Raw genomic sequence first — 20,652 nt, 5'->3', positions numbered from 1 at the left:
AAGCAGTCAAAAGGAACCAAGCTTTTTCCTTCAATACTTTGTTTAGGGATCTCTTTAATTAAATATTGAATCTCATGGCTCACAAGTTTTACCTTCCCCAAAACACTAGAACATAATTGAGCCAAGTTCTTGGGCACATTATAACAAAGATCACCTTTCCTGTAGTTTCCCATAACATGTTCCTCATTTCCATCTAAGACCTCATCAGAATGGCCTTTATTGCCCGTATTTCTACCAATATTCTGTTCATGATTATTTATGTATTCTCTAAGAAGATGGAGGCTTTCTCTCCAGCTCTTTTCTGTTTCAGCCTTCACCAAAATCACCTTTGTCAATTCCTTTGTGGCAATAATGGCTTTTTCTAACATGCACCTCACCACTCTTCCAGCCTCTACCCATTACCTAATTTCAAAGCTTCTGCCACATTTTTATGTATTGTTTATAGCAGCACCTCACTTCTTAGTACCAATTGCTATCTTAGCTTGGGCTGTTATAACAAAATACTCAAAACTAGGTGGCTTAGACAACAGAAATATTAATATATTTCTCACAGTTTGGAGGCTGGGTAGTCCAAGATCAAGGTGCCAGCAAGTTTAGCTCCTGGTGAGGTTCCAAGGTGCTCGCTGATTCTTCATTGTTTGCAGATGGATGCCTTCTTGCTCTGTCTTCACATGGTAGAGAAATAAATCATCTCTCCTGCGTCTCTTCTTGTGAGGACACTGATCCCATTCATGAGGGCTCGTGACCTAATGATATCCCAAAGGCCCCACCCCCAAATGCCATCACACTGGGGATTAGAACTTCAGCATATGAATTTGGGGGAGACACATTCAGTCCATGGACTCTAATAAGAGTATTCATTAATATAAGTTATTTGGGCTTTGATGCCTAAAGAGGACCCTAATGAAAACAGAATAGATCTTTGGTAAATACACAAGTAATGCCCCATTCTTCACTATTTTTTCTTTTTAAAATCAGGACATGTACATACCTTACAGGGAGACAAAAGGTACACAAATATAGTAAATACTTTAAAAAAAACTAAGAACTAATGGTGTTTTAGATTATTTATTAAAGAATTGATAATTACTACAATGTAAGTCATATATGTCATCACTTTGTTTTGAAAAAATGTTCCTTTCTTTGAAGATGTAAAAAATGTGTGAATAATTCAATAAGAATCATTGCTGTACCATTCATGTATCACTCAGTTATTAGGAAACAGAGATTATCCAGTATCTACATATAACGGGCATTAAATATATCATGACATACATAACTGGGTAATAAAAATGTACTTTTAAAAGATATGTAACCTTATTTCCACTAAATAAAATAATTAAAAGAAATTGAGTATTGATAAATATACTTGAAATCTTTATGAAGTAACATACTTAGATTTTAAAATAAGAAAATGATTAAAATTATCTTTTTAAAAACCTACATTTTATTTTGCTTCTAAAGTTGCTTGTCTTCTAAATTTAAGAAAAAATTACTAAAAGCTTTAGTGTGCAAAGAGTAGAATCCCTTCACAAATTTTAGGTGACTTAGTCTAAATTGCTCGCAATAATGATGGCTCCTTACACTACTTAAGTATATATCTAGTTACTGAAATGAAGAGAAAGAATTAGATAAAGTACACATTATTGGGTCATTGTAAGAAATTAAAATTTCATTATTAAATAATATTTTAATTTTTTAAACCAGATAACTTTAAGAACCTTGCTACTTCTTAAAATTGAAGTCCAATAGAAACACATGAATTCGTAATTACTGTAATTCTGAAGTAGAAATGAGGATTGACAATGGTTTGAGATCTGCAAAAGTTGTAACATAAAAATATCTGATGTCCTTTGGTGCCAGAGTCACAATTGTTAATACCACTGTGGTTGGTTGCCTATATTCATAGCTGAAAGAAATAACTAAATTTCATTAGAGGTTAGTGAAAATAAAGATGTAATTTCTTTTCCCACTCAAGTTCATGTTCCCCAGGTTAAGAAACCCAGACATCGTGCAGTCAAGACAGTAAATATCTAGTTATCAGAGGTTACCCAGATTGTGACGTTGACTTCTTGGGCTGTTTTAACTGTATGCTCATCAAATATCTATTTCATTTTGGACAGTGTAGAAAAAGGCTTAGTTTCTCAAGCTTAAGTAATGTAGATGAAATAGGAACTACTAAGTATTTTGAAAGCATATGTAAGACAACTTTGTTCCTCAAATTATTTTTTGTGGTAAAAAACATAACAAAATTTACCATCTTAGCTATTTTTAAGTGTGCAGTTCAGTAGTATTAAGGAACATACCTATTATTACTATGTAACCATCACCATTCATCCATATTTAGAACTCTCTTCATCTTGCAAAACTTAAATTCTATACCCATGAAATAATAACTCCCCATTCTCTTCTGTCCCCAGGTCCCAGCAACCATCAATCTACTTTGTCTCTATGACTTTGATTACTCTAAGTACCTTATATAAATAGAATCATACAGTATTTGTCTTTTGTAACTGGCTTATTTCACTTAGCATAATGTCTTCAAGTTTCATCCATGTTGTAGCATTTTTCATGTTTCTTGGCCATTTATCTTCTTTTGAAAAATTTCTGTTTATGTCTTTTACATACTTTTTAATGGGGTGGTTTGTTCTTGCTGAATTCTTTGTAGATTCTGGATAGCCCTTTATTGCATGTATAGTTTGTGGATATTTTCTCCCATTCTGTAGATTGTCTGTTAACTCTATTGACTATTTCCTTTGCTGTGCAGAAGCATTTTAAGTCCCACTTATTTATTTTTGTTGTTGCTGTATTTGCCTTTGGGGTCTTTGTCATAAATTCTTTGCCTAGGCTGATGTCTAAAAGTTTTTTCTATGTTCTAGTATTTTTATGGTTTCATGCCTTACATTTAAGTCTTTTATGCACCTTGAATTTTTGTATATGGCAAGAGATAGGGGTCCTGTTTCATTCTTCTGGATGTGGCTATCCAGTTTTCCCAGCGCCATTTATTGAATAGGCTTCCTTTCCCCAGTGTATGTTGTTGTCTGCTTTGTTGAAGATCAGTTAGTCGTAGGTAGATTGTTTTATTTCTGGGTTCTCTATTCTAGTCCACTGGTCCATGTCTCTGCTTTTATACCAGTATCATGCTGTTTTAGTTACTGTAGCCTTATAGTAGAATTTTAAGTCAGGTAATGTGATGCCTCCAGATTTGTTCTTTTTGGTTAAGATTGCTTTGGCTATTTGGGCTCCTTTTTGGTTCCAATGAAGCATAGAATTATCTTTTCTAAATCTGTGAAATATGATGTTGGTATTTTGCTGGGGATTGTGTTGAATCTGTAAATCACTTTGGGCAGTCTGGATGTTTAACAATGTTGATTCTTCCAATCCATGAACGTGGGATGTTTTTCCATTTGTTTGTGTCATCTATGATTTCTTCCATCAGTGTTTTGTAGTTCTCCTTGTAGAGATCTTTCATTTCCTTGGTTAAATATATTCCTAGGTATTTTATTTTCTTTGCAGTTATTGTGAATGTTACTGAGTCCTTGATTTGACTCTCAGCTTGACTATTAGTAGTATAAAGAAATGCTACTGATTTTTGTACATTCATTTTGTAACCTGAGACTTTGCTGAATTTATTTATCAATTCTCAGAGCCTTTTGGTGGAGTCTTTAGAATTTTCTAGAAACAAGATCATACCATCAGTCAATAGGGATAGTTTGACCTCCTCTTTCCTGATTTGGAGACCCTTTAATTTCTTACTCTTGCCTGATTGCTCTGGCTAGGACTTCCAGTATGTGTTGACTAGAAGTGGTGACAGCAATGTCTTAATTAAGAAACTTCCATTATCTTCCCAAGTCCCTATAGACGTGTTGTCAAGCATATGTTCAAGCATTACAGCTACTATTTATTTGTAATGAAACATATAAAAGTGATAGCATTTCTATAACATTTCATAAATTATAAAGCATATTTCTATATTCTTTCTTTTAACCCTCATAGCTACTTTGTGAGGTAGGTTATATCTTTTATCCAAAATATAAAACCAAAGCTGAGGGAGTCACTACTGTGTTTTTTATTTGGTTTTATATTTAATAATTTAGCTTGAAATTATTTCAGAAGTTTCCTATGTTTGACAAGAATCAGATGAACATTCTAAGTTGCCCATTTAAGGAATTTTGTACTAGATGTGAAGATTAATAGATTAGATGTAAACTCACACTTTCATCAATACTATGTATCATACAACACATTTAAAATGAGACTTTAGAGTTTCCAAGTTTATAATAAAGTATATCCCACATAATATAAAAGCATATTAACCTCATCTAGGACCAGAGCAATGATGATACACATTTATACATGAAGATGATGCTGTCAGGCGTCTTTCCACAAGGATGATGAAGGAAGTGAACTGTTCCAACCACACTCTTATCTCTGGTGCCATTTAAAGTGGTTTCTATGAATATGCTAGTTGGGGTCAGAGATACAAACTGATCAAAGAGGAACCTAACCTACAACTCTAACTTCAATGAAGTCTCCATCCTCTTTACCAAATGATTTGATTTGTCTTCTAAAACAGCAATTTACTAAAGTGTTTACCAAAACTCTAAAACTGCTGCTTACTTTCAAAGTGACTAAGTTACTTCAAGATAGTAATTGAATCCCTAAGTCTGACTCTTTATAAAATTACAATACCATTATCTATGGTTAAAATCTCTTGGTAGACATTAACGTCTGCTAATTAACTTCAAAAAAGGTTATTAAGAGTCTATTGGTTACCATGGAGCCATTACATTACAAAAAAAGCACAAAGAAGATTTTAGGTTCTTGCATGGATCCCAACATCTGTTCCACATGTATACTCTTCAAATCAAGAGAGTGTTTAGATGTTTCTGAGAGACATAGCAGGGCTTTAACACCACACATTAATTTGTTAGTATATTCCAGCGTGCTATTTGTCTTGGCCACTGTGTTTTCAAAATTACTTGTAAGGAAACTTTTCCTTTTGTATATAGTTAAGACCATCTGGTCTCAAAAAGGCGGAGACTTCTAGTTTCTGAAGAACTGAAATACCCTGATGGAATAACTTTTTTGTTTTTTTTCTTTGAGACAGTCTTGCTCTGTTGTCCTGGCTAGAGTGCTATGGTGTCAGCCTAGCTCACAGCAACCTCAAACTCCTGGGCTCCAGTGATCCTCCTGCCTCAGCCTCACAAGTAGTTGGGACTCCAGGCACGCCACCATGGTCAGCTAATTTTTTCTATTTTTAGTAGAGACAGGGTCTGGCTCATGCTCAGGCTGGCCTCAAACTCCTGAGCTCAAGCAATCCTCCCACCTTGGCCTCCTAGAGTGCTAGGATTACAGGCGTGAGCCACCGAGCCCAGCCAGAATAACTTAATTCTTATCTGAAGTCACACAGGTAACCAAGAGAAAGGATCTTACTATTCCAGTGATCTGTATCTTAGAATGTTTAGATTTTAGAACCTTTAGAGTTTAGAGTTTTTAGAGATTCCCATGACTAAGAAAATCTTGCAAATCTGCTCAAAACAAAAAGAGGGAACTAGTGAAGAAAGGGCAAAAATGTATCTTATTTTCTCCCTTATGTCTTCTGTTTTCTTATCAAGGGCAGGAGCAAGGACAAAGTTTGAGAAAAAACAGGGCCAAAGTGAAAAGGGCAGTCTGGGGTTAGAAGATTAGGCTGATTCTTCATCTCTTTGCTTGGTTATTGGCAATCTCTATCTGCTGATTCAAGAAAAAAAAATGCAGAGTAGTTCTTCAGTGCGTACTTCCTCTTCACTACCCTTGATTGCCACTGTGTTGTAAGCCGGCCCAGGAATCTAAACTCCTTCAATCCATGAAAACCTACTCATTTACACTTTAACCCCTAAACTTCCCAATTCCAGAGGCCTATGAATTTGAGGCAGGCTTGTTTCTTTTATCTGATTACAGCAATCTACATTAAGCATGAACGAGGTTCCACCTTCTGGGGGAGTGTTCTGATGAGCCTGATACAATAGAAAGAGAAATGGATCTAAGGTTTCTGGACTTTGGTGCTAGGTGAAGCTCTGCTACTTACTAGATATGTTTACTCCACTTTAACATAGAAAATAATGCCTCCTCACACTATTGTTGCAAGAGTTAAATAAGATAATACAAGTGAAAGCACTAATGTATTTACAGTCTGACACCTAATAGTAAATGTTAGATGAATTTCAACTTCTAATTAGAGGGAAATACAGGAAAGTGTATGTGAGTGGGAAGGAGATGGAAGCTGGCTTCTAGTGTAGATTTTCTGCCTTCTTGCCCCCTTCAAATTCATTTTCCTCTGGACCAACCTCTAAAGAAGTAATATGTTTGGAAAACTAATAGTAGAGCCATTTTTAACCTAAGTGGCAAGTACATTTGGTGACACCATGAAGGTACGAGCCACATGGGAATGCTAGAAGTCCTGTGGTGCTTATGAAGCACCAGGCACTGTGGCATGACAGACACAAAGGATAATTTTTCTACCAATCAATCCCGTATATGTATGCATCAGTATGTTTTATGTAAGACAAAGCCCTGCTAATGGTGTGAAGGAAGAATAATTAGCAAACAGATCAAAATTAAAATGCCAGCTGAGTCTCAAGCCATTAAGTAAAATGCAACCCTTGAGGATATTGTCACAGAACTTATTTTAGGCCACTGGTCATTCTGATTAATAAAGAGATTTTTACTTATAAAAGAGATTGATCTTTAGAGGAGATATTTGTCATTTTTTGCCTGCCCAGTATCCCATCATCTTTCTTCTGGGAGGGACCCAGTTCGGGTGGTTTGGGTGGGGCTGCCTCTGCTCGTCACTGTCCAGAGACTTAGGAGTGGTCATATGACCCAGGCCTGGTCAATTGGGATGCCCACCTCCCTGGGCCCACATACTTGTTCAGAGACTTACATGTGACCCAAACTGAACCAGAGTCCTTCCCGTGTTGCTTCTGCCATACCTGTGGGCAAAGATCCCTTTCTTTCCCATTGAGGTCACTGCAACCAACTATGTGGAGTGATCCCAAGAGGAACAAAGCCCAGTGGCATCTTTTGAATCCCTGGGTGCAGCTGTGCCTGATCAGATACACTCTTAAATTTATTGGTTTGTGAACAAATATTCTCCTTTTTGGCTGAAACTATTTTGAATTGCAATTTTCACTTGCATTCAAGTGAGCAAAGCATAAGGAAATTTTAGATGCCATTAATGAATCAGATTTAGCTGATAATGTCATGCTTATTACTTAAATGTGTATAGCAATTACAAGAGAGTGTTTTATCAATGAGAAAACTTATCTAACTCATTGAGCCAATGAATATCCTCTTAGAGACTTCATGGAAAATAGATCATAATGCCACTGTCACCACAATAGTTGGTGGTACTGGCACCTTCCCCCATGCCCTGAAACAAAAGTCACATGCACAAAAGTCACAAGATTATTTTACTAGAATTTAGTGGGGAGAAGATGCTATAGTCAAGTTTTCAAAAAGAGAATCTTGACATTGAACTCTAGTCAAATAAAGAAATTCAAGTTCCTGTTTCAGTTTCAAGCAGCCTGGGGATTAAAGCGATGCAAACCTCTCCGGGCATGCACGTGTCAAGCTGTCAGTGAAGTGGCTACTTTTTCATGACCCTTAACTCTCTGCATCATGTCTCAGCAACCCCCGACATGAATTCTGAAAAACTTCTTCCATTTCCATGGTTTTCCTCATCTAGCTGAGAATGCTGCTGGTTACTGCAAAACTGCTCACCAACCGTACGCTCTGGTCCATACAGCTTTCTTCTTAAATTCTGGGAGGACTCTCAAGGACAGCAGGGTGGCTAAGAGGACAAAAAATAAAGTTCACTGTTGCATATGGTGGAGCTGTATTTGAAAAGGTCATTTTGATCAAAAAGGTGTCAGAGCAGAACTTGCCTTTTTCTCACTTTGCTAATCTTCAAGACTAAGGATTCCCATCAAGCCTCTGGCAGAATTTTAATGGCAGAAAATCATTTATAAAGGCTGCGGGGGTGGGGGGGTGAGGAGGGGAGGGGGGTAGTTTTTTTTAAAAAGTTATCCTGCAATTAGTTAGTGGGGAATTTTGCAGAATTAAAATGAAAACTGACTTCTGAGATGCTAGTGATGTTCTTTTTCTTGATGTATGTGCTAATTACACGGGTGTATTCCTTTTGTAAAAATCTACTTAAGATTTGTGTTCTTTTCTACATAAATATGATATTTTCATTAAATGTTTAATTGAAGCTAAAAAACAGAAACAAAAAGCCCAACCCTATAATGAAGTTAGGCTATGCTCAATGGAGCAAGTATGAATACATTAAACTATATTTGAATATGTACCCACAAGTCTATACTATTTCTGATCTGTTGTGGGTCCCTCAGGGATCAATTTAAAGTAGGGAAGTTCTGTGTATTCCCTTTAGGTAACTTGTTATATATCTTATTTTAGAATGTTATTATAAATATATTGAGATGCTATTTAAAATATAACAATGTGAAGGAATGTAGGTAAGCCAGAGTTACACAGTTATTTTGTGTGTCTAATAAGCCCACGACCATATAATCAAGTGAACACATGCTTCCTTGACTCAAATGGCTGTTTTCCTCATCAGTATCAGTTGTTATCTTTGTGACCTAAGACACTACACGTTTGGAGCTATCGGTGTTTATATGGAACGACCCACAGTCATTAAAAATGAGTCCAAACTCCCTGAGGCAAACAGAGGAAATCCTAGCAGCAAGTCTCTAGGGATGGATAAAGTAAAAACATGTCAAACCACAGCCTTGATTCTCAGTGAAGTTCTGTGGTTTGTCAGAATCATATGGAGGTACTGTTTCCATCATACACATGCCTCCTCCTCACTTTGGGGGCAAGGAGAAGAATCAGAACGAATGAATTCTTGCTTATTTGGCAACCAATAAATTGTACCACACGTCCAAGTAGAATAGGGGTCATACTATGACTCCAGGCTGACCAGATACATTATCACAGAGTAGGCCAACCGGCAACTTTCTGAGTGCAGCATCTTACAGCATGTCAGGACGGCGGCAGCAGCAGCCACTGGTAGGCTCCAGACTCCCAAGTCCCAGGACATGGAGGACAAGTACGAGCCATGTCAGGCCACAGAACCAATGCCCAAATGACTTCTCAGATTTGAGTAAAAGAATCTACATAATTTGCACAGAATGATCTTCGTGTTTGTGGATCCTACTGTCATAGTTTAACAAAGTCAGCAGAGAAGTATAAAAGACACAAAAAAACCATCTAAATGCCTGAAAGTATGGGAAACGCCTAGTTCCCTTGGCAAAGTGCTAGGCAGCCACTAAAAATACTACTTATGAAGGCGGAGTAAGAACAAGTTTAAAAGCTTTAAAAATAATGTTTAAAAAGGCAGCAATCAAACTGTATTTATCAATTGTATATGATTATAAATATGTTAAAACAACACTCATACACAGAAGGGGGCAAAAATTTCTTATGGAAAATATCAGTATTGTCACTGGGCAAAGGGACTCTGGATTTCTCTTTGCTGCTGCTTTTTACTTTTCTGAATTTTTGAAGTTTTAATTACATTTTACTATTACAATAGAACATTTTAAAGCCATTTAAATAAAAGTTAAATTTAAAGGCACTGGAACTCTTCTTTGATCCACTTTCTGGTTTGAAATGTCACACTGATGACAGCTCCAAATTACTTCTTTAAACTGAACCATGATTAGCCCTTTGGTTGAGCATTCCTAATCTAAAAATCCAAAATCTGAAATGCTCCCCAATCAAAACTTTTTGAATGCCAACAACATGTGAAAGATTCTATACATAATTGCTTAACACAAACTTTGTTTCATACACAAAATTATTAAAAGCATTGTATAAAATTACCTTCAGGCTATGTGTGTAAGGTATATATGAAACATAAATAAACTTTGTGGTTAGACGTGGGTTTCATGCCTAAGATATCTCATTAAGTATATGTGAATATTCCCAAATCCAGAAAATTTCAAAATCCAAGACACTTCCGATCCCACGCATTTCAGATGAGGGATGCTCAACCTGTATGCACTAGAATGCCACTCCACACCACAGGTGATACCGGGCCGCTCTCCCCTGTACTGAGCATAAGGAATGGAAGTGGTACCTTTTAAAAGCTCCCTGGACTTTGCTGAGAGAGCTCCTTTAGGGCTTTCCATGATGCTGAATAGCCAGTCAATGAACTAGGATGAAAATGAAAAATAGTGTCAGTGAAGAGAATCCCGTATCAGCAAGTGAACAGTCAGTCCCTTGGGCCTGCATACACGAGTATCAGCGCAACTGCTCTTAGGCAATACCTGCCTGGGCTAGAGGAGTAGAGATGAGACAGGGCCCAAGCACCGGAGACAGTAAAGTTAGATACACTCCCCCCCCCCCCCTTTAGTCCAATGACCTTCCCCTGCTGAATACCCTGAGACCTGTCCTAGGTTTTAAGAGTGAGGTAGACATGGGCCTAGAGGGCCTCTTCTGTGCCAGGAACATTATCTCTCATGGCTATGAGAGGCCCAGAGAGGTTAAGACTCTTGCCCAAGTCCACTCCCAATGAATAGCAGAGTGAAGATTTGAACCAGGTACATCTGGCTTCAAAGCCCTGTGTTCCTTCTTTGCATCCTGCTGCCTCCCACCTGGTTCCAGGTGCATCCTGGCCTAGGCTCCTAGGCTGGGCAATAAATAGGGCACACATCAGATATAAGACCCTGTTTCTGAAACAAAATATGTTTCTGTAGATGAGAACAATTTATACACAAATGGATATGAAACAAAGTTGAAATGTTAGAGAAAAGATAGAAAACAATTTACTAGGTTAGAGCCAAGCATGTTAACTGTGAATAAATCCTGCAAATGAGGTACTATAGAAACTCACAGTATTCATGAGTTTGACTCATCTCCCAGGATGGAGCCAAAATTGTTTTTGAATTAGATACAGGGTGATTTCATCAATGACTAAATGTTGCCAATCTTGGCTCATTAAAAAACACATATATATTAGTGACAGGTACTGGGCATTTCAACTTCGGACATAGAAGCTAGGGTGATGAGTAAAACAGGAAGAAAAAGAAAATATTCCTAATTCCCTGCTTTAATTAATTTTTTTCTTTGTTCTTTCTTCAATTTTGTTTTATGGTATCTTAATGGTAAGTAAATAAATCAAGCACTACAAATACAAATTGATGCAAGATGTCTACACTGTAGTGCAATGTATACATGGTATCCCAGTCCAGAAATGACATGTGGGAACACCACATTTAAATTTATTTTGATTTAAAATGGAACATAAAACACAAAATTTCAGGCAGCAATACTAATATTTATCAGGTTTAAGAAAAATAAAAGGCATTTTAATTAAGACACTCAATGGAACTGTGCATAGCTAAACCATGGGGCCACAGTTCAGAAATGCTTTTAAGGATTAACGTTCAAATTTCAAGAATAAGCGACAAAAAGTTAGTTTTAAGCTTTCAGCTTCATAAAAATCCAGTTTTGATTAAATGAGATCAAAAAAGAACTTCTAACCAACTGTATGAAGGACAGGTCAGGTCAGAGCCATATAAAACGTACAGGAAGGGTAGCATTTTCACACACTTTTCACAACAGCTAGTAGCCTGGGGAACCTCAATAACAAAAAAATAAAAGATGTTTCCGTTTAGTTTATACTGCCTTAACAACTCAAAGTAATACATGTTTATAGTCCTTGTCTCGAAGCAAGGCCGTCTTCCCTTCATGCAATCCCTCTCTTCCCCAACCCCTACCCCAGAAGAACTGGACTCAACAGCAAACTCAAAAAGTTTGGATTTTCTTGAAGGTAAGGGGTGATGATATTAGACCTTTGCAAAACTCGGTTGGACATCTAGTACAGGCCAGGGGCACGATGGGTACCTGGAGCATGTCTGTGGGATGGAATAAGTTATGAGGAACCTTAAATATGCTATAAGAAGATGGACATTCCAGACCCACATTTCTTCTCAGAAGACTTCCCTGACCCACCCCAGGCATGGACTCCCTTGCTCACCATCACTGTATCTTACTTATCACACCACTTTGTAATCCTAAATTTGCCTTCCTATCTGTCTTCACTTTGAGATTCTGAGCTCTCTGAGATTTACCCATCCTTTCCACCCCAGGATTAAGAACACATGTGTCTTCAACAAATGAATGCAAGTATGGGCTTTTTTCTCTACCCACCCCAGCTGTAAGCAAATAGCTGACTTGCTTTTAATTAGCAGGTGCCCGGAGCCTGGGCTAGCCTCAATCTCCGAGATTCTGCATCTGGCTGAGATTTGGGGCTGAGGATGAAAGCCTGTGGTGTGATTCAAGTTGCCCTTAACTTCCACCTCAATGAAGAGAAAATAGCTGCCTGCCCTGCTAAGCAGGTGGCTGCCAACCTCACCTTCTGGGTCTGTTCCTTCCAGGGTTCTTTTTGCAGCAGGAGAGGCATGCTACTAGGAAGGAGAGTGAGAGCCTCCTGCAGAGTGACCCTGTGCATTGGACTCCTGCCAAGGAAGCCTGATGCTGGCCCAGCTGGGCCATTCTCCTGATGCCATGGCAACCAACTGGCACTAAGGCTGAGGAGAAGAGGGGCAGCGTGGTCTGCCCATGCAACCACTGCGGTTGCAAATATCAGCAAGAAGAAGTCCAAAGCCTACGATGGAAAATAGAAACATTAGGTCAGATGTTTTAACAACTCAAACAAACACATGTTCACATACACAGCCCTGTCATGATGCAGTGTCATTTCCCCTTCACTGAACCTACTCTTATTATCTCAGCCCTGCCCAAGAAGAGGAACTGGACTGAACAGCAACCCCAACTTCCATGCTTAAAGAAGACACATTTTAGGGATTTGGAAGGTTTCTGAGGTCCCCGTTTGTGAAGACAGAAGATCCAACAGTTTTTCTATTATTATTCTATTAATAACATTTCAGGAGAAACATTTATTCAATTCCTAATCACACCAACATCCAAACATTCCTGTTTTGGTGTTTTCAAAGATTTAAAGAAATTAAGAGAGATAGGGAAAGAGATTTATTGTTATGTGGCCAAAAATAACTTTAAAAAATATGTATAGTCTGATTTTATTTTTAAGCTATAATCTATCTGGGATCCATTCATTTAGATTTTAGACTCATCTAGACACTTGTAGAAATGGGGGTAATAGCAGCCACCTCTGAGTTGTTGCATTACTGTGCCTTAAACTACACTTCTTTCTGCTCATCTATATTTTTAGTCTTTAAGATTTTTGTTAGAAAACAAAGAAAGTTAAAAACTTAGGGAATTGGAAGAAAAAGAGGACAGATTATGCTAGTTCAAAAAATTTAAAAACTAATTCTCAATCTCTTAAAATTCCTCAACTCATGAATTGAAATTTCAAAAAGACACAGAACTCTTCAGAAAACCAGACAGAATGTCAAAGAACATCTCAGGTTATGCCAATTTTACTCACACAGTAAAGAGGATACCCATGCAGTGTGCCTGTAGAAAACAATTCCACTACTACAACACACGCAGCAGCCAGCTAAGTCAAGATAATGAAAAAGGAGAGTGGGAAAAAGCTCCCTTCACTGTATTAATCTTTTTTTTAACTCACCTAATACCAGGGGTTCTTACTTTTTTGGGGAGAGGTCACAGGTCATTTTGCAGGTGTGCTAAAAACTTCCCTCCAGTATGTGCACATACACATGTAAGTATTGGCACACATACAGATTATTTGCATACACTTCAGGAATGTCTTTAAACTAGGTGTTTTTAGCCTTATGTGAAGGCCAGAGCCCTGTATTCCCACAACTTTTATGGGATCAAACCCAAGAACACAGGTACACAGCCCCTGGGGTTCCCTTTCCAGTTAGTGTCCATTGTGTTCTGTTTGTCAAAGAACATATTTTGCTGAAAATGTCTGTCAAAGGTCATCCCTGGGTGTCTCCACGAGTGTAGTAAGAATACACATTTCTCTGTGACATTGCAGAATTGTTAACAGTGCCTCAAAAAGAAGAGGAAGGAGGCAAAGAAAAGCTGCAAGTAGCAACATATTCCTCTTTTGGGAAGGTAAATATAAGTTATAAATGTTAAGGAAGCTACAAACTACTCCTCTAGATTGTACCTCATCAAGAGCCACATTCTGAACAGATGTTGACTGGTAAGCAACGTTTCTGATATAACCCATCAGTTCCAAGAGCCACTCCATTCTCTTTAATACACCTGAAACAAAAAGGATATTTCCTTACTAGACCATGGTTTTCCTTTGAAATGTAAAACGGATCAGTAATAACCATCGTAACTAAAGCACAACACCTGGTGAGGATTCCACTAAACAGTTTCAAGTTCTCTTGCAATACCTGAGACTTGCGATTGCCTGTGAGAGAATTCTTTAACACATCAGGTAACTGTATTTTGGTCTTTAATTTTCAAAAACTAATCTATTTTTCAAATCTCTATGCTCATTACTAATTAAATGCATTTGCTGGAGTTTCTCTCTGAAAATTAACACATTAATTGCCACGTGAGTTGTATTTAGCTCATGCTAGTTTTGAGCCTGAGGCCTTGTGAAGCATTCGTAACTCACACATCTCTTCACCTTGGGAGCCACATGAACTATTTTTTTGAGTTGTATATAACTCGCACACAGAAAACAATAAAAAATAAAAAAATTTTCATTAAATCAGAAAAGATCATTTTGTTTTCAAAGTTTTTATTCTATTTTCATAATAAAACACCACGGACCCGAGGAAAAAAATGTGGCAGTTAATGTGTTAAACACATTAGGAGAAATCTGGCATGCCAACTAGCCAATAATGTTGAATTTTGGATCATTAACTGTTTTTATAGTTTTCCTTTGCTTAAGTGTTCCCAATCTATGCCAGAATCACAGAGGAAACCCATCCCAAAGACATATAAAGAAAAATAAAAACCAACCATTATAAGGTAACCGAGGAACAAACATTAGAAGAAATATTGATTGTTTCCCCCTTTTTAATTTTTAAACACAGTAAAGACTACTTAGGAAGGGTTTTAAAATTTAGTAAGAGGAAAATGGGAACTACATTTGAGAGCTGGCTAGTCAGAACAAAAGGCAACGCCAAATTTATTTCAGTTTATTGCATGTAACTTCATGTTTAATTGGAAACACCTACTTGATTTCTTCCTAATACACTTTGGGGCTTAGAATGAAAAATCCAGTTTCTCATCACAGGTTCATTTTTCAGTGGGCAGGCACTAATGCACATACGGGGCAACTGTCTGAACTGCCAAAGAGGATGAATCAAAATTTCTTACACAGTCTTACGGAGAATTACAGACATGTTTGTCGGTTTCCCCTCAAAATCATAAAGATATAAGAGAAGGATGGGGAAAACGGGGCACATAAACATAAGTAACTTGTCTGTGATCACCGGGCTTCCCAGCCACATCTTAACCATGTAACCCAGTGGCCATTTAGAATTTGAAGGTAGTCTGGAGAAATTATAAGCATATGACCAAAGAGATGAAGGAGTAATGGAGGAGCTCCCTTATCCAGTGATTATTAAAATATAAAGTCTACAATGGTCTAAAAGTTGCACCATGTAATTCATCAGCAGAGCTTCAGGCTTAAGAAAGCATGTAGGGTAGCCAGATTTTATTAGTCTCATTCCTGGGAAGTTCTTCTATAAAATAACTATTTAATTTTTTTGTTTCTGTTTTCTCTTTTGTTTATTAAATGACTACCCAAAAGCCATTTTCCTAAAATCATCCGGCAGAAGCAACTGACATCTTGTGTGTTTGGGAAACTGAAGTTAAACAGGCAGAAGCAACCTGGTCCACTCGTTTGTATCCTTGAGGGTCTAAAGAGCCAAACACAATATAAAAAGCCTCAAAAGAACACATTCTTATCTCCAGAAAGTGGATGTTGTGAGCTCATTTCCATCCAAGGTACTCCTCACTTGCGGTACAAAGTCCTAACCTGTGTCAAGAAGCACTAAACTAAATTTTAAGTTGAGAAGACAAGTACAACTTAAAAGGGACAGCAGGCAGGCTGGCCTCACCTGTGTTGGCATGGCTGATGATCCGTGCCTGGTATAAGCTGTGCAGAATCATCCAGGCCAGCATCTCTTTCTCATGGTGCTGCACAGCCACACACAGTATATCAGTCAAGTTCATCAAGGGGAACCGTCCTTGAGAGATTAAGTACAGTTTGACAAAGGCAGCCTTTTCTATGTTGCTCTGCAAAAAAAAGTAAATTGTTCAGTTACTAGTAAATTAAAACTGAAGTAGCTACAGAATTTCAGGGGAGGGGGAAAACAGAAAAGGGGAGTTTGATGTTATTATTCTGTTCATTTTCTGCAGCATGTGACCTATCTGCCTGTGTGCTAAATTAAAATGTACGATACAGGGTTGTAATGTCACCTGTTTCTTCATGAAAAACAATAAATATGTGCAGGGGTTAGTTGGTGATAATATTAAGTTTACACAAATGATAATAATAAAAGGATAACTAACAAATATAGTGCTTATAATATGCCAAGCACCATTCTAAGCCTTTTAACATGTATTAATTCAGTGGTTTTCAAAATGTAATTCACAGATTTCTGGTGGATCTCAAGGCCTTTTTAGAGGTTCTGTGAGGTCAAAACTATTTTTATATACACCAAACTGCACTAGTATTCATTTTATTTTTCACTGCCATATGTATTTTTTTAAAAAGCCAGTTTCACTTAAAATATCCTTGTAAACAATAAAAATTATTAGTTTCATTAAAACTTGGCTCTTGAGTACATTTTTTTTTAACATTCTGTGGGACAAACTGGGAAACACTCATAAGGGACTTCTGCTGCACACGCAAGTATGTGGTGGTCGCAAGGCGAGGAACAACGCTTGTAAGATTAACCTGTGAGCTGACACAGCCACTCCTTTCATGGAACACCATTTACTTGCAGGAATGATTGACAGACAAACTATGATTATTCACACTGCATATATGACAGCTTATTTTCTTAAAATTGAACGGAGTCTGTCACTTCAAGGAAAATACCTGACAGTATTTGTTCCTAATGATAAAATCTTAGTTTCTGAGTAAAAATTAGATTTTTGGAAAATTTGTTTCTGCTTCTATGGGCTTGGCATCTTCCTAATATGTAAAAGGCTTTCCTGATAACTGGTGATATTAACAAATATGTTTTTATATCATATAATGAACTGTGTCAACATTTGGAAGATCTTTAAAACTCAGTGAGCCAATATTTTCCAAATGACCAGTGCATGATATTACAAAATCATGCATGGGTACAAGACCCAAAGTGCCAGACAGACCAGCAGATTTTAAAGTAATGAAGCATATTAGTTTCAATGACATGGTTTCTGATTCTACATTGCAATTAACCTTTAAGAAATCACCAGTTGTTGAGTTTTGATGTAATATCAAAGAAGGACATTCATAATTCTCTGAAAAGACTATTACATACTCTTCCTCTTTGCACCTACATATCTGTATAAGGCTGAGATTTCTTCACATACTTCACCAAAACAACATCACAACAGATGGAATGAAGCAGCAGCCATGAGAATTCAGCTGTCTTCTATTAAGCCAGACATTAAGGAGATTTGTAAAAATTTAAGATAATACCACTTCTCTAAGTTGTGCTTTAAAAAATTATTTTTATTATTCATGTTAAGTTGTAATGGGTTTATTAAGTAAATATTTTTAAATTTGCCTAGTTTTAATTTCTAATATGGTAAATATCAACAGATACGACACATATAAATAAAAGCTCTTTGGGGTCCTCAATAATTTGTAAGAAACTAAAGTGTTCCTAAGATCAAAACATGTGACAACTGCTGTTTTAACTATTTAATTCTTCCACCAACCCTCTGCGTGGATCTATTAGCATCTCACCTTTACAGAGAGGACACTGAAGCACAGAGGTTAAGTAATTTGCTTAAGGTCACACAGCCAGAGTTGGCAGAGTAAGAATTGGAATCCAGGGAGTCTGTGCACTCCACCACTATCTTATTCTACCTCTATTATTTCCAGAAATGAATAGAAAATTCTGACCTCAGTGGAGCAGACTAACTCCTTTGGGGACATCAGAACACTATTATGTTCCAATGACAATGTTCTGAATGGGGCTTAGGAACCCATGTGATTATAACATAGCAACCTCTAGCTCCAGGTACCAAGAAGTAAATTACATGATTTATTCCCAACTACAATGTATGACTGTAATAAGATATAATTAGTTACACAAATGTAATAATTATGATAATAAATAATTACTGAGTCCTCACTTTGGGCCAGATACTATTCCAAGTACTTGGATGAATTAAGTCGTTTAACTTTCAAAACAACTCTAACAGGTAGGTGTTATTATCTCCCTTTTATAGATGAGGAAATTGAGGCAGGGAGACATTATGAAACTTAACCAAGATCACATTGCTAATTGCAGAGGTGGATTTCAAACCAAAGCAGTGAGGCTCCAGAATCCACCCTTTTAACCATTTCCTTAAACTGTTTCTCCTTGATTAAAGCAAGCTAATCTCCAAAATGCTGCTATTCCAAATACTCTGTAACAGTGGTTCTCAAAACTTAGGATGCACCAGAATCACCTAAGAGACTATTAAAACCCACACTCCTCAGTCCCACCTCCAGGGTTTCTGATTTGGCAGGTCTAGAGTGGGACTCAGAACTTGTGTTTCTAATTAGTTCCCAGGTGATGCTGATGACATTGGTCCAGGGACCACACTTTGAGAACCACTGCTATACGATGCAGAAATTCAAGGATCCAACAGAATAGGCAAACCTGTCATATAGTAAAATAAATGCCAAGAAGTCCACCAGCTATGGGGGAGCTCAGAGTTCTCTAGACCTGCAGCCCTCAACCTCTGGGCCACGGCACACCAGGAACCGAGCGGCACAGCAGGGGGCGAGTGGCGGGCAAGGGAGCGAAGCCTCACTTGCACCCACAGCTGCTCCCCATCGCTCCATCACCGCCCAAGCCCCGCCCCCATCAGATCAGCAGCGGCGTCAGACCCTCATAGGAGCATGTGCCCCACTGCAAACTGCGCATGCGAGGGATCCAGTGGGCGTGCTCCCTGCGAGAATCCAACGCCTGCTGATCTGAGGTGGGGTGGAGCCGAGGGGGTGAACCCCCCGACAACCTCCCCAGTCTGTGGAACAACTGTCTTCCACGAAACTGGTCCCTGCTATCAAAAAGGCTGGGGAGCGCTGCTCTAGACGATTAGTATTGGCTGGTATGCAAGGTTGCCATTCAAGTATGTCATTTTAAGATGTACATATACTAAAAAATTATTATTTGCAACTCAAATTTAACAAAAAATCTTGTATTTTATTTGCTAAATCTGGCAACTTTACTGATATGTTACTTTTTTGTTCATTCATCATTTGACTGTATGTGGGTATGGAGGGTACTTGTAAATTATCCTGTGTCAGGGCCGCTAGTGCTTGCTTGTCAATCAGTCACCTTTCTTCATTCCAAAAGGATACTATCAGGTGAAGGACAAAGTGGCAGAAATTGGGTTAAAAAGCTATTCACCCATGTATCCATACATACAATATTTTTTATTTGTTTTTTGTCTTTTTAAACATCTCACTGGTAGGCACCGTACAACATTTATTAAGCACTAATCATACTAGTAGGCTGGACACTAGACCCCACAGTGAAACAGAAAGATACAGTTTTCTAAAATTAACCAGTAACAAATATGAGGCAAAACTAGCTTCAGCCAAAAGGAAACAGCAATCAATTTTTCAATGGTAATTCCTGCCTCAATAATGAAAAAAAATATAGATGGATAAGTTATTACCTTAGTAATCTGGGCAACCCGATTGACGTCATCATCTGTCATTTCTGAGAGGCATTTTGCTACACCGACATACAGCTCTAGGTCATTTCTCTGGTAAGGAAGAATCCCAAGCATGTCAAAATACTATGTAAAATAACAAGTTTATTCTTAAAGTTCTGACAAATTATTAGATTTGCTTATCTTCGTGATTAGCACCTGATGAGATTCTAATTTTAACCAAACACAAACATATGGCCAATTTTTATCATTTTAAAAACATCTTTCCTGTTATTTTGTGTAAGGTGGGGGCTGTACTGTTTGTCCTTATCAGAATTCCATCATCCCAAATGAATTTCTTTTTTTTTTTTTTTTTTTTTTTGAGACAGAGTCTCCCTCTGTTGCCCAGGCTAGAGTGAGTGCCGTGGCGTCAGTCTAGCTCACAGCAACCTCAAACTCCTGGGCTTAAGGGATCCTACTGCCTCAGCCTCCCGAGTAGCTGGGACTACAGGCATGTGCCACCATGCCCGGCTAATTTTTTGTATATATATATATTTTAGTTGTCCATATAATTTCTTTCTATTTTTAGTAGAGACGGGGTCTCACTCTTGCTCAGGCTGGTCTTGAACTCCTGACCTCGAGCGATCCACCCGCCTCGGCCTCCCAGAGTGCTAGGATTACAGGCGTGAGCCACTGCGCCCGGCTCCAAATGAATTTCTTACCTCTTTGTAAAACTACAATTTGGAGGTCTGTTGGGGGAGGGGAAAGGCTAAAGTTAAGTCATTTGATGTGATAGTATATCGGACAATATGCCCGAGGATTCCAAAGCTGTAAGGTGTATAGATTTCT

At 37.9% G+C, this 20,652-nt stretch overlaps 1 protein-coding gene across 4 annotated transcripts in view; it reads right to left on the bottom strand.

Moving 5' to 3' along the window:
- Positions 1–7,443: 7,443 nt before the first annotated feature.
- Positions 7,444–20,652, bottom strand: part of FOCAD (focadhesin) — a 267,132-nt gene continuing 253,923 nt past the window's right edge. For all 4 annotated transcript variants that reach the window (XM_069474243.1, XM_069474246.1, XM_069474245.1 and 1 more), the window contains 6 exons: positions 19,828–19,917; positions 16,053–16,230; positions 14,135–14,232; positions 12,428–12,679; positions 10,148–10,223; positions 7,444–7,834 (listed from right to left, as the gene is read on the bottom strand). In XM_069474243.1, coding sequence (XP_069330344.1) covers positions 7,761–7,834; positions 10,148–10,223; positions 12,428–12,679; positions 14,135–14,232; positions 16,053–16,230; positions 19,828–19,917 — 768 coding nt within the window. In that variant the 3' untranslated portion in view covers positions 7,444–7,760. The remainder of the gene's footprint in view (positions 7,835–10,147; positions 10,224–12,427; positions 12,680–14,134; positions 14,233–16,052; positions 16,231–19,827; positions 19,918–20,652) is intronic.

Source organism: Eulemur rufifrons, chromosome 7 (assembly GCF_041146395.1).
Source record: "Eulemur rufifrons isolate Redbay chromosome 7, OSU_ERuf_1, whole genome shotgun sequence".
Lineage (NCBI taxonomy): Eukaryota > Metazoa > Chordata > Mammalia > Primates > Lemuridae > Eulemur > Eulemur rufifrons.
Note: the sequence above shows the minus strand (reverse complement) of the source record. Positions and strands in the feature narration are given on the sequence as shown.